General features: G+C 43.1%; 2 protein-coding genes across 4 annotated transcripts; both read left to right on the top strand.

The window, feature by feature from the left end:
- Nucleotides 1–3,294: 3,294 nt before the first annotated feature.
- LOC110497528 (transmembrane protein 134) lies at nucleotides 3,295–6,408 on the top strand. Of its 2 annotated transcripts, XM_021573669.2 has the most exons (8): nucleotides 3,295–3,494; nucleotides 4,212–4,477; nucleotides 4,576–4,643; nucleotides 4,779–4,865; nucleotides 5,024–5,100; nucleotides 5,541–5,585; nucleotides 5,709–5,762; nucleotides 6,046–6,408. In XM_021573669.2, exons 2-8 carry the CDS (start codon nucleotides 4,265–4,267, stop codon nucleotides 6,126–6,128), a joined length of 627 nt encoding a protein of 208 aa, XP_021429344.1. In that variant the 5' UTR covers nucleotides 3,295–3,494; nucleotides 4,212–4,264; the 3' UTR covers nucleotides 6,129–6,408. The 2 variants fall into 2 exon arrangements, with proteins under 2 accessions (XP_021429344.1, XP_036810316.1); XM_036954421.1 differs by lacking the exon at nucleotides 5,709–5,762.
- Nucleotides 6,409–7,641: 1,233 nt separating this feature from the next.
- Nucleotides 7,642–12,867, top strand: LOC110497529 (AH receptor-interacting protein-like). 2 transcript variants are annotated; one of them, XM_036954420.1, is made up of 7 exons: nucleotides 7,642–7,796; nucleotides 9,303–9,485; nucleotides 9,737–9,925; nucleotides 10,265–10,441; nucleotides 10,666–10,753; nucleotides 11,080–11,312; nucleotides 11,661–12,867. In XM_036954420.1, the coding sequence occupies exons 1-7, from the start codon at nucleotides 7,698–7,700 to the stop codon at nucleotides 11,664–11,666; spliced, it is 975 nt and encodes a 324-aa protein (XP_036810315.1). In that variant the 5' UTR covers nucleotides 7,642–7,697; the 3' UTR covers nucleotides 11,667–12,867. The 2 variants fall into 2 exon arrangements, with proteins under 2 accessions (XP_036810315.1, XP_036810314.1); XM_036954419.1 differs by having other exon boundaries at nucleotides 7,643–7,796; nucleotides 10,666–10,807.
- The last annotated feature ends 415 nt before the right edge of the window (nucleotides 12,868–13,282 follow it).

Raw genomic sequence — 13,282 nt, 5'->3', positions numbered from 1 at the left:
AACTTTTTTTTGGCAACAATGCAAAATGTTATGTTTGGCGTAAAAGCAACACAGCTGAACACACCATCCCCACTGTCAAACATGGTGGTGGCAACATCATGGTTTGGGCCTGCTTTTCTTCAGCAGGGACAGGGAAGATGGTTAAAATTGATGGGAAGATGGATGGAACCAAATACAGGACCATTCTGGAAGAAAACCTGATGGAGTCTGCAAAAGACCTGAGACTGGGACGGAGATTTGTGTTCCAACAAGACAATGATCCAAAACATAAAGCAAAATCTACAATGGAATGGTTCAAAAATAAACATATCCAGGTGTTAGAATGGCCAAGTCAAAGTCCAGACCTGAATCCAATCGAGAATCTGTGGAAAGAACTGAAAACTGCTGTTCACAAATGCTCTCCATCCAACCTCACTGAGCTCGAGCTGTTTTGCAAGGAGGAATGGGAAAAAATGTCAGTCTCTCAATGTGCAAAACTGATAGAGACATACCCCAAGCGTTCTTACAGCTGTAATCGCAGCAAAAGGTGGCGCTACAAAGTATTAACTTAAGGGGGCTGAATAATTTTGCACACCCAATTTTTCAGTTTTTGATTTGTTAAAAAAGTTTGAAATATCCAATAAATGTCGTTCCACTTCATGATTTTGTCCCACTTGTTGTTGATTCTTCACAAAAAAATACAGTTTTATATCTTTATGTTTGAAGCCTGAAATGTGGCAAAAGGTCGCAAAGTTCAAGGGGGCCGAATACTTTCGCAAGGCACTGTACCTGACAGGTGTGGCATGTCTAGAAGCTGATTAAACAGCATAATCATTGCGCAGGTGCACCTTGTGCTGGGAACAATAAAAGGATACTCTACAATGTGCAGTTTTGTCACACAACACAATGCCAAAGATGTCTCAAGTTTTGAGGGAGTGTGCAACTGGCATTCTGACTGCAGGAATGTCCACCAGAGCTGTTAGGGAATTTTAGTTTCATTTCTCTACCATAAGCCGCCTTCAATGTCAATTTAGAGAATTTGGCAGTACGTCCAACCGGCCTCACATCCGCAGACCACGTGTATGCCGTTGTGTGGGCGAGCGGTTTGCTGATGTCAACGCTGTGAACATAGTGCCCCATGGTGTTGGTGGGGTTATGGTATCAGCAGGCATAAGCAACGGACAAGTAATACAACTGCATGATACGAGATCCTGAGGCCCATTGTCGTGCCATTCATCTGCCGCCATCGACTGATGTTTCAGCATGATAATGCATAGCCCCATGTCGCAAGGATCTGTACACTATTCCTGGAAGCTGAACATGTAATTTATAGATTAACTAGCTAGTTCTGCAAAAGTCTGGTTAGCCATATGATTAGCTGATTAAGAGTCTTATGGCTTGGGGGTAGAAGCTGTTAAGAAGCTTAATGGACTTGGCGCTCCGTTACCACTTGCCTTGCAGTAGCAGAGGGAATAGTCTGGGGTGGCCTGGAGTCTTTGACAATTTTTAGGGCCTTCCTCTGACACCGCCTGGTATAGAGGTCCGAGCAGGAAGCTTGACCCCGGTGATGTACTGGGCCGTACGCACTACCCTCTGTAGTGCCTTGCGGTAGGAGGACGAGCAGTTGCCATACCAGACAGTGATGCAACCCATCAGGATGTTCTCGATGGTGCAGCTGTAGAACCGTTTGAGGATCTGAGGACCCATGCCAAATCTTTTCAGTCTCCTGAGGGGGAACAGGTTTTTGTCTTGCCCTCTTCACGACTGTCTTGGTGTGCTTGAACCATGTTAGTTTGTTGGTGATGTGGACGCCAAGGAACTTGAAGCTGTCAACCTGCTCCACTACAGCCCCATCGATGAGAATGGGGGCGTGCTCGGTCCTCCTTTTCCTGTAGTGCACAATCATCTCCTTTGTCTTGATCACGTTGAGGGAGAGGTTGTTGTCCTTGTACCACACAGTCAAGTCTCTGACCTCCTCCCTATAGGCTGTCTCATCGTTGTCTGTGATCAGGCCTACCACTGTTGTGTCATCAGCAAACTTAATGATGGTGTTAGAGTCGTCCCTGGCCGTGCAGTCATGAGTGAACAGGGAGTACAGGAGGGGACTGAGCACGCACCCCTGAGGGGGCCGCGTGTTGAGGATTAGCGTGGCGGGTGTGTTGTTACCTACTTTTACCACCTGGAGGCGGCCCGTCAGGAAGTCCAGGATCCATTTGCAGACGGAGGTGTTTAGTCCCAGGCTCCTTAACTTAGTGATGAGCTTTGAGGGCACTATGGTGTTGAACGCTGAGCTGTAGTCAATGAATAGCGTTTTCACATAGGTGTTCCTTTTGTCCAGGTGGGAAAGGGCAATGTGGAGTGCAATAGAGATTGCATCATCTAGAGATTGCATCATCATGTGTTGGTGCAGTATGCAAATTGGAGTGAGTCTAGGGTTTCTGGGATAATGGTGTTGATGTGAGCCATGACCAGCCTTTCAAAGCATTCACGGCTACAGATGTGAGTGCTTCGGGTCGGTAGTTATTTAGCCAGCTTACCTTAGTGTTCTTGGGCATAGGGACTATGGTGGTCTGCTTGAAACATGTTGGTATTACAGACTCGGACAGGGAGAAGTTGAAAATGTCAGTGAAGACACGTGCCAGTTGGTCAGCGCATGCTTGGAGTAAACGTCCTGGTAATCTGTCTGGCCCAGGGGCCTTGTGAATGTTGACCTGTTTAAAGGTCTTACTCACATTGGCTGCACAGAGCGTGATCACACAGTCGTCCGGAACAGCTGATGCTCTCATGCATGTTTCAGTGTTACTTGCCTCGAAGCGAGCATAGAAGTAATTTAGCTTGTCTGGTAGGCTCGTGTCACTGGGCAGCTCTCGGTAGTTCTTCCCTTTGCAGTCTGTAATAGTGTGCATGCCCTGCCACATCCGACGAGCGTCAGAGCCGGTGTAGTACAATTCGATCTCAGGGCAAAATGAATTTATATAAATTGACTGATTTCCTTATGTGAACTGTAACTGTACATCTTTGAAATTATTGCATGTTGCATTTATATTTCTGTTCAGTATAGTTTATATTTGTATTTGTTTTTATAGTTATGTGTATTCATCTTGATTAACATTGATACAGTCAACTTTTTACAAATATGCATCAATATAATATTTCTGTGTGCCCCTTGTTGTTATGCTATAAACATAACATGAACGAATGAAAATGAACATTCGTGTTATTTAATGGATAATACTTTGTTTTGCCTTATTTAGTACATGATAAATCGAGATTGCAAGGCAGCGATCGATTAGTAGAGCCTTTTCATTTGGGCGTATTAGAATCCGAATACGTTTCACTCAGTCATGTCCAATCGGAAACCGGATGCAAAAGGAAAGTCTAAAGTTTTGGGAAGCTTTTGCAGTCAGTATTGATTAGTATGACATATTACAAACAAAGGCTTACAGCAAATAATGTAATTATGTGAACATGCACATGGAAACGTGAAATTGAACTCAAATCGCCTGAAAAAGAGAGTAAGTTGATTCCTTATATAATTTACTAGCCGTTAGCGGAGCAGTGCAACCAAACCATGTAGACATAACAGCTAAAGACGCTATTTAAAAGTTGCTTTTAAATATTTCAAATAATTATCTCATAAAGAGCTTCAGATAATAATGTACGTTAACGACGTAAACGCATTTGTGTTTATTAGTTAGCAACGTTCTTTGTTTATGTTGTTTCTACCACTTAGCTAACGTGTTTCAACCGGATAACGTTACAAGTAACGTTATGCAGCTTAATGTCCTTATTTGCGAAAGACGTGTTTGCAAGTCGCAGGGTGAGAGGGTACAGTGGAGATGGAGTTGTAAACAATTTGGTTTATCAAAGATTTTCGCAAGATCTGTTTCATTCAGATGAATGTTACAACTACGAAAGGAAAAAAAATCTAATAAATATCTTTGCCGAATTTTCGTTGTTGGAAAACTACATGCAGCCTAAGCTTCAATGTGGTTAATCATTAACCCAAAGGCTGGCTGTATGATGTCGATTTTACACATGTCGAACTGCTAACACAAGACAAGTCCACTTAACTATTAGCTTAACTATAGCCCACTTAACTATAGCTATTAGTTTAGCCTAGTTCAGAGCCCTATGTTGACATCCACATATATGGCCCTTGTACAAAAGCAGATTTTCTATCCATTTGATTTTATTTCCATTGTTTGCTAAATTTCCCCCTCAACCCACAGTGTATATCAACCAAAGCAGCGGCAAGGTGTGAGAGTATTGGCAAACACCAGCTATGGAAACGAAGTTCAGCATCGATGACGCGTTTGTGCTGGAGGGAGAGGATGAAGGGGTGTCTGATGGAGAGAAGGAAGGATGGAAGGGCAGAGAGAAAGACAGAGAGGGGGGAGAGATGACGTTCGGTACCCTCTCCTTTGCCAAACCCCAGACTCACTCGCCCTCCGCTGTGGCTGGCTCCCCCGACCACAGCAGCAGTCTGAAGTACCAGGTGATGCCCCATCATACACACACACATAGAAGTGATATCAGGGAGTGATGTTGTGTGGTGGTGACCTAACATTTTTCTCTTTCTCTCTGCTCGCACAGAATCTGGAAAATGAAGATGTCTTGGGCAGCAGTGGCAATTCCTCTTTCAATAACTTCTTCAAAATCAGGTTGGTCTTCATTGGCGTGTTGTGATTGCATCTGGCATTACCTAGATGAGAATGGCACCCTCAAATGTAAATGTGTGTTCCTTATTTTCTATGATATCAATAAAGATGTTCAACTTTCAATTTTTTCCCCCTCAGTGATCCTGCGACTCTGTCTTACTGCAGCTCCCAGTGGTCGTTCAGCACTTTGAGTTCTGTCACCCAGCTCTCTGCACACTGCTGCGGGTAATTGACCACGCACACAAACACACACACACAAATAGTCATTCACTGAAATGCATTTCACTGATCCATGCCCACAATATTACATAAGATCAAGGATGTACTCACACACACTCCCAAACACCCACAATGACTGACGAAAACCCTGATGTTTTCCTCAGGTGGACGTCTCACCCTCTGGTGAAGAAGAACCGAAGAGTGGTCCTCTCCTCATTCCTTCTCCTCGTCACTGGAGTTGGTAAGTCACACCATCTCTGCTGAAAGAAAAAAAAATCTCCCGTGATTCTCCTCCAACAGTGTTTTTCACCAATCCATTCCTGGGGGAACGCGCAAGTGGTAACAATTTTTGTACCAGCCCGGCACTAACACACTTGATTCAACTAACCAAAGGCTTGCTGATACATTGAATCCTGTGTGTTATTACTAGGCTAGGGAAAAAAAATGTGCACACAGCCCAGGAATGGGTTGGGAAACACTGCAGTCTAACATTTAGTTTGTGTACGGCGGTTTATATTTTATAGAAATGTCTTGTTTTTTACCACCCATTGTCAGCCATTGTAATGTATTCATGGCACTGAACTTTGTCTCGGAATAATTCCTCTTGTGTTCTCATATCTATTGTTAGTTATCTTGAGATATTGCCTTTTCATTAAATGTCCCATGTTTTCTTTCTCTCAGCTCTCATTTTCACTGGTGTCGTAATACAATTGAATCCGGATGCAGGTAAGAAAGAGATTCAGTGAATGTGGGGTGTGTTGTCACATATCAGTGAAGATGTCTGTATTCTTGGTTGTTGGTAGTCTTTTACTGTGGGCTTTGACATGGTATCTTTGATGTCTCCCACAGGTGTCTCAAGTGCCATTTTCTTTGTCCCTGGATTTCTTCTCTTCATTCCTGGGGGTATATAGTGCTCTTTACCTTGACTTGGTTGTATTGTCAATGTATTGTCAATGTATTTCATGTTTCACACGTCTTTCAGCCTTTTCTCCTGTCTTTTTAATCATAACGTCTGGACAGTGCATGTGGGTGGGAATGTGAACTTATACAAGTAATCTGCAGATTAAATACACACACAGGCATTATAAAAGCTTCACAGTTTACATGTGCATTACTATGGCTTCATATGTTTACTACCTAAATGATTAAAACAGTGTGGTTATTGTTTTCTCTCCTTCTCCCTCAGTGTACCATGTGATTTACATCAGCTGTGCTGTTCGGGGAAGACGAGGCTTCAAGTTCTTCTACTTGCCCTATTTTGAAAAATGACCCATTGCACTACACTTTTTTTTTTGTCCAATTTTGAGATTGTACTTTTTTCAATTATGTAACAAAGATGTTTTTTCTTATTATGTAAAACCTTTTTACCCTGTCTTTATACTGACCACTACTACAAACTCAACCACTTTGTGCCTCAATAAGCTTCTTGCACATCCTGTATGGAAGAGAAGGAGTCTGATTTGCCCTGCCGGTGTTTGTCATGTCTCGTGAGTAAATAGTGACTGTGAAACTACAATAAACCTGTTTTTATTGTATATTACTTTTAAAAGGTCTCTATGAGTCATTGTTTGCTAGTAGTGTTGGTGTTGGAATAAACTGCATGGGAATTGCATGGGAATTTTAGGACAGCTCTGATGCGGTCGGTGCCGAAAGTATTAGGTATTTCTCTCAGATGTGTTTGGTGGGGCCACATCCCCAAGATGTTAATGACTGGCATGATGAGTATTTTCGCTTGTGTATAGATCATCACATCTGAGTGCAAGAGTGTCCTATATGCAGTGTTTTTGCTACTTTTGGAACAATAAGCATTTGAAAAGCATAATGTTGGTGTGTAGGGAAAACTTAACTACATGAAGAGTGGAGAAAAATTATCAACGGACAATCACATTTTCATGATTGTGGACCTCAGGAAACAGCAGAGGGAGCACCCCCTCCCCCCATCCACATCGATGGCACAGCAATGGAGAAGGTGGAAAGTTTTTATTTCCTCTGTGTACATATCACTGACATTTAAATGGTCCATCCACACAGACAGTGTGGTGAAGAAGGCGCAACAGCTTGTCACCTAAAACCCTTACAAACTTTTAGATGCACAAATGAGAGCATCCTGTTGGGCTGTATCACTGCCAGGTATGGCAACTGCACTGCCCACAACCACAGGGCGGTGTGGTCTGCACAACACATCACTGAGGGTAAACTACCTGTCCTCTAGGACACCTATAGCATCCGATGTTACAGGAAGGACAAAAATATAAAGGACAACAACCACCCGAGCCACAGCCTGTTCACCCCGCTACCATCCAGAAGGCGAGATCAGTACAGGTGCATCAAAGCTGAGATCGAGAGACAAAACAGCTTCTATCTCAAGGCCATCAGACTGTTAAACAGCCAGGCTGCTGCCTCCATAGAGACTTGTAATCACTGGCCACTTTAATAAATGGAACACTGGTCACTTTAATAATGCCTCTTTAATAATGTTTACATGTCGTGCATTACTCATCTCATGTATATACTGTATTCTATACTATCTATTGCATCTTAGCCTATGCCGCTCTGACATTGCTCATATGTATATTTATATATTCTTATTCCATTCCTCAGTTAGATATTTGTTGTGGAATTGTTAGATATTGCTGCACTGTCGGAACTAGAGGCACAAGCATTTCGCTATACTCGCAATAACATCTGCTTGCAAACCTTGTATGTGACCTATACAATTTGATTTGATTCAACTGGTAGAGGGTCCCAAGGCGTCAGCAGTGACGTCAATCGATGTGTCGATTTCTCGCGAGCTCTCCCGAAGATAGGCAGTCGGCTTGACACTCGGGGGAAACAAGGATGGAGGAACTGGCTACCAAGCTACTCGAAGAAGGCATTCAGAAGAAAGTGGTCAGTCCAGGTAAAGGAGAGCTTTCAACGTTTCCTGATGGGACCAAGGTGAGTTATAAAACAGCGAATTTAATCCACGTTCAAAGGGTAGTTTTGTATGTGTAGTGCTGGCTAAACGGGTTAGCATTATTCGCCAGCTAGCTGCTAACGTTAGCATGGAGCGAAATTATCGAGGTTTGACATGTTCTGAGGTGATATATACGTTACCTTATTTTAGTTAAACTATAACTCGGTCTACCAGAATTTCTGTAAATAACAATTATCAGCCAACAAGTAATTATTGGAGTAAAAACGAGTTTTTTTTGTGGTACTGTAAGAGGTCGGTGCTCTTATTGGTCGGTGGGGATGTCCGTCAACTTGTAAACATTACTACTACGTTTTAATTGGATAGTCGGCAAGATCGACCGACCGTAAGTTGGATAATCAGTGTGAATTTGTGCCTCTCTGCCTGTTGATAAAAAAATCTCATTTCGTTTGATATGGGGGTCTTTAATATGTGAAAGACATGCATTTTAAACCTTTTACAAGCTCACGCTATCAGCATTTATTGTCCAACTTTTGTATATAATAATGTTCAGCCTGCTGGGAAGTGATTATGTAGAAACTACACCTTTTACTGTTACTAAATAGAACAAACTCTGTTTCATCAATACAATGTATGTCATGTACACTGAACAAAAATATAAACGCAACATACAAAAATGTTAAAGATTTGACTGAGTTTCAGTTCATATAAGGAAATCCAGTCAATTTAAATAAATACATTTGGGACATGTATGAATCTCAAATGACTGCGAATACAGATATGTTGGTCACAGATGCCTTTAAAAAAAAGTAGGGTTGTAGATCAGAAAAGCATTCCGTATCTGGTGTGATCACCATTTGCCACCTTCGCATACATGTCGATCCAGAGCATCCCAAACATGCTCAATGAGTGAAATGTCTGAGTATGCAGGCCATGGAAGAACTGGGACATTTTCAGCTTCTGTGAATAGTTTGCAGATCCTTGCGACATGGGGCATTATCATGCTGAAACATGAGGTGATGGCGGCAGATGAATGGCACAACAATGGGCATCTGTATCTTGTCACAGTATCTCTGTGTGTTCAAATTGCCATCGATAAAATGCAGATGTATTTGATGTCCGTAGCTTATGCCTGCCCCATACCATAACCACTGCCATGGCCCACTCTGTTCACAACGTTGGCATCAGCAAAACGGTCACCCACACAACATAAGACATGTTTTCTGCCATCTGCCCAGTACTGTTGAAACCGGGATTCATCCGTGAAGAGTACACTTCTCAAGTGTACCAGTGGCCATCTAAGGTGAGCATTTTCCCACTGAAGTCTGTTACAAAGCCTAACTTGCAGTCCGGTCAAGACCTTGTGCGTATGGAACATTTCTGTGATCTTTTTATTTCAGCTCATGAAACATGGGACCAACACTTTACATGTTGCGTTTATATTTTTGTTCAGTGTATTACATGATTTATTCACTTGTGTAATACCAGTTCTCCATTCTACCCCCCCCCCCCCCCTAATTTTCCAACAGGTGATATTCCACTACCGCTCCAGCCTGTGTGATGGCACGGTGCTGGATGACTCCAGGACCATGGGGGGCCGGAGCAAGCCCATGGAACTCATCTTGGGAAAGAAGTTCAAGCTGGCCGTTTGGGAGCGAGTCATTGCCACCATGAGGGAGGGAGAAGTGGCAGATTTCACATGTGACGTCAAGGTGGGTCGCCCAACTTAACATGGTTGATGTGGATGGATTAGAGACCGTTACTTTTGTGCACACACCCACAGACATACAATTGGTGGCAAAAAAATTGATTGTTATGGAATTTGACAGGGTTTGTCAATATGTTTTGTTAGTTGTTTCCCTTCAGAGAATTGTATTAATTGTACTTTAAAATCCACCAGTCCCTCAATTTGTCCCAGTGAATAATGTAACCATCCTCTTTCCTTCTCCCTCTCTCCCTACAGCACACAGCCCTGTACCCGCTGGTGTCCCAGTCCCTGAGGAACATCAGTGCAGGGAAGGACCCCCTGGAGGGCCAGAGACACTGCTGTGGCATCGCTCAAATCCACTCACACCACTCACTGGGCCACTGTGACCTGGACCAGCTCCAGGCCAACCCTCAGCCCCTGGTCTTCACCCTGGAGCTCATGGAGGTGAGGGGGGGCTTATTTATTCTCCATTAGGGGTTCAAGCACCCTGTGCGGAGTCTGGCTCCTAAAGTTTTTCCATCCAGGGAATTTTTCTTGCTACTGCTTATTTCTTAGCGCCCCAAGCACTCATGGTGCTTTGCTCTAAATAAAATCGACATCTGTCTCGCCTAGATGGTTATATGAACTCTGAACTTCTACCACGACATCAAGAGGAGGATGGCACCCTTCCTTTCAAAGTGTATGTCGTTTTCTAACCCTTTTATCACCCAAGCAGCACTCATGCCACTCATTTCACTGCGTAAATAAATTTTGATTGAATAATATGATTGACGCCTCTCCCAGGTTTTGACGCCCGGCTCGTTTAGACTGGACATCTGGGCGATGACGGACGAGGAGAAGCTGGAGGTGGTGCCTCAGATCCATGTGGAAGGTAACGCCCTGTACAAGAAGGGCGACGTGAAGGAGGCGGCCGAGAAGTACCACAATGCCATCGCCTGTCTAAAGAATCTGCAGATGAAGGTAAAGATTTATGACTTCAAACCTAGTCCTGGGGACTTGCTTTTTTTGGCATTTAATAGGGTAACATTTAGAGCACTGCAGACAAATACTTTTCATTTAGTTAACTAGCCATTCTGCGCGTCAAATGAGATCTATGCATTCCCTGTCTATAGAACGTCTTAACCCTACTAAATAAGTGGCTAGTCTTCTAACTCCTCCCCATCCTTGGCCCCTCCTCCAATCAGGAGCGTCCGGGCGATGAGTGCTGGATCAAGCTGGACCTCATGATCACGCCCCTGATGCTGAACTACTGCCAGTGTCAGATGGTCCAGGGTCAGTACTACGAGGTGCTGGACCACTGCTCCTCCATCATCTCCAAATACGAGGGTGATTCACAAACTTCTGAATACATTCAGGTGTAGCCCTGCCCTAGGATCAAGTGAATATGCTGAATTCACATAATAGGCTATGCTCTGAAAACAGTAATTTGTCATTACTTAAGACAATCCCTTTAAAAAATAAACATTTGTTGTTCTGTTTTGTCTACAGCAGGCCTGTTGCAAGTGAATGACAAGTCCTTTTGAATTTTTATTGCTTACTACCAGCTGCTCACACCAGCCTCTTTCCCATTGACACACTCTTACCTCTCACCCCCGCAGACAACATGAAGGCCTACTTCAAGCGGGCCAAGGCCCACGCGGCAGTGTGGAACGAGACGGAGGCGCGGGCGGATTTTGCCAAGGTGGTGGAGCTGGACCCGTCGCTGGGGCTCTCGGTGGCTAAGGAGCTGAGGGCCATGGAGGAGAGGATCCGCTCCAAGGAGAAGGAGGAGAAGGGCCGCTACAAGAGTCTGTTCAGCTACGACAGCAACGCCCTGGCCACCGCTACCACGGTGAGAAGCCGAGTACCTTCTAGAAGTTTCTTCAAATCTGGGCCCATATTAAAACAGCATCTTAGAGTAGCAGTGCTTATCTAGGATCAGGTCCTCCCCACTTTAAAATAAGGCCAAATTAATCTATCTCAGCACTCATACATGAATGCTATGAGTGTTTTCCCCAAATCTAGGATCAAAATTACCTGGTGTGAAGAAAATGTTTACTTTATTTTACTAGTGAAATGAATGATCATGTGTCTTTACACTAATTGTCTTTTTAAATTGGCAGTATTACCCCTTAGTGTTGAATTACTAATTAGGTAATGTTCTTTTTGAATGTCTAAAACTGTTATGCACTCCTTTTAGGGCTGAATTAAGAAGATCATTATTCTTGTTATAAAGAAGAGGAAGAACAGTTGTGGACACATTGACACGTTTAGTTTTATCCACACACCAAAGCCATATTCACTTTCCCCATGAAACATCACTTTCGCGGTGCACATTCTCTTTCTAGATTCACTTTTATCTTTTATAGAACGACATTACACACCCACACACATCTACCCTCAACAGACCTTCAAAGTTCAGCTTTCCCCTACCGCAAACGCTACGCAAACAGCCAGTTACATCACACACACATGCTGCAAAAGTACAGGAATACGCAGGAGATCCTCCACTTCTGGCAGTATGACTGGGACATCAACTTCGGAGACAATCACCAGATATATATTTATGGACACTAGAGCAGTCTCCACCATTTCCCTTTTGTTCACCCCTTATTTAACCCTATTAATGTTCAATATGACTATTCAAGTTAATTACTCTTATCTTCACTTGTATCTATGTTATTATTACTGTATTACATTTCATTTGCTAATTTGTCTTTGTGGTCCTGTATATTTTAAGCTAGAACATTTGTAATGGACACTCTTGCCCTCAACTCAAACACCACCCCACTTGCCTTTTGGTCAGTCGAACAGAGCTAATGATTTGCCAAGTCATTGGCTTCAGTGAGTGTAGTTTAGGATAGTGACCATCATTTTGGCCCCTAGCTCCTTCCCGGTCTGTGTTCAACAAACTGAAAGGACTGGATAGGGGAAGGCAATATGGTGAAGGCTCCACTTTAGTCTATTGGAGGCCTGGAAGGAGTAGTCACTGAAGGGCTGGAGATGGTAATGGAACTGGGGCGATGACTCACTGGCTAGCATCAAGTAAAAGGTCAAGATAGCCTTTTTTTTTTGTAGAGTTCATTTTCATAGGTTTGCACATCAAATGACTGACATCTCATCATACCAGCATTTAGCTAATTTGTCCCTTGTATTTTGTGAATTTTATCTAAAGGGTCACCATGACTTGACTCAAGTGTCAGTTGTATGAAATGGGTGTTCTCTGGCCTGGTTAAAAAGCAGAGTAAACACTACACTCAACATTGATTTCATTGGTAAGCAGTGTTCAACCTGGTTTAACCAGGCTACTAATTATGCTTTCTATAAAATGTCTACGACGGGACTGCGAATGCTTTTTGCTGCCATGTTATGACTGAGAAGCCAAATAAAGGTAACTCTTACTGGTGTGTTTTTGTAATGATACCCAATGTTTGCTTATGAGCACACTCACCCACACTTACTTAGGCCTCATTGTGCAAAGCGTTCACCAAATCTCCACACAGTGCTTAGAAAGTCCACACTCCCTTTTAAAATTCACCTTTTGTTGCCTTATAGCCTGGAATGTAAATGCATTAAAAACAATTATTGGTCTTTGCATTCTACCCCACAACTTCCAAGTGAAAAGTATGTTTTGTTTTTTTATCTAAACTGAAATAGCTTGGTTGGATAACAATCCTGAATTAGCTCCAGTGTAACCAATCACCTCAAGACACACCAAGTTAATTGGCCTCCACCTGTGTTAAATTGTAGTGATTTCAGGATACATTTAGCAGTTCCTGTAGGTTCCCTCTGCTGGGTAGTGAATTGCAAAGCAAACGCTCA

Source organism: Oncorhynchus mykiss, chromosome 19, assembly GCF_013265735.2.
Source record: "Oncorhynchus mykiss isolate Arlee chromosome 19, USDA_OmykA_1.1, whole genome shotgun sequence".
In the NCBI taxonomy this organism is placed as follows: Eukaryota; Metazoa; Chordata; class Actinopteri; order Salmoniformes; family Salmonidae; genus Oncorhynchus; species Oncorhynchus mykiss.
Note: the sequence above shows the minus strand (reverse complement) of the source record. Positions and strands in the feature narration are given on the sequence as shown.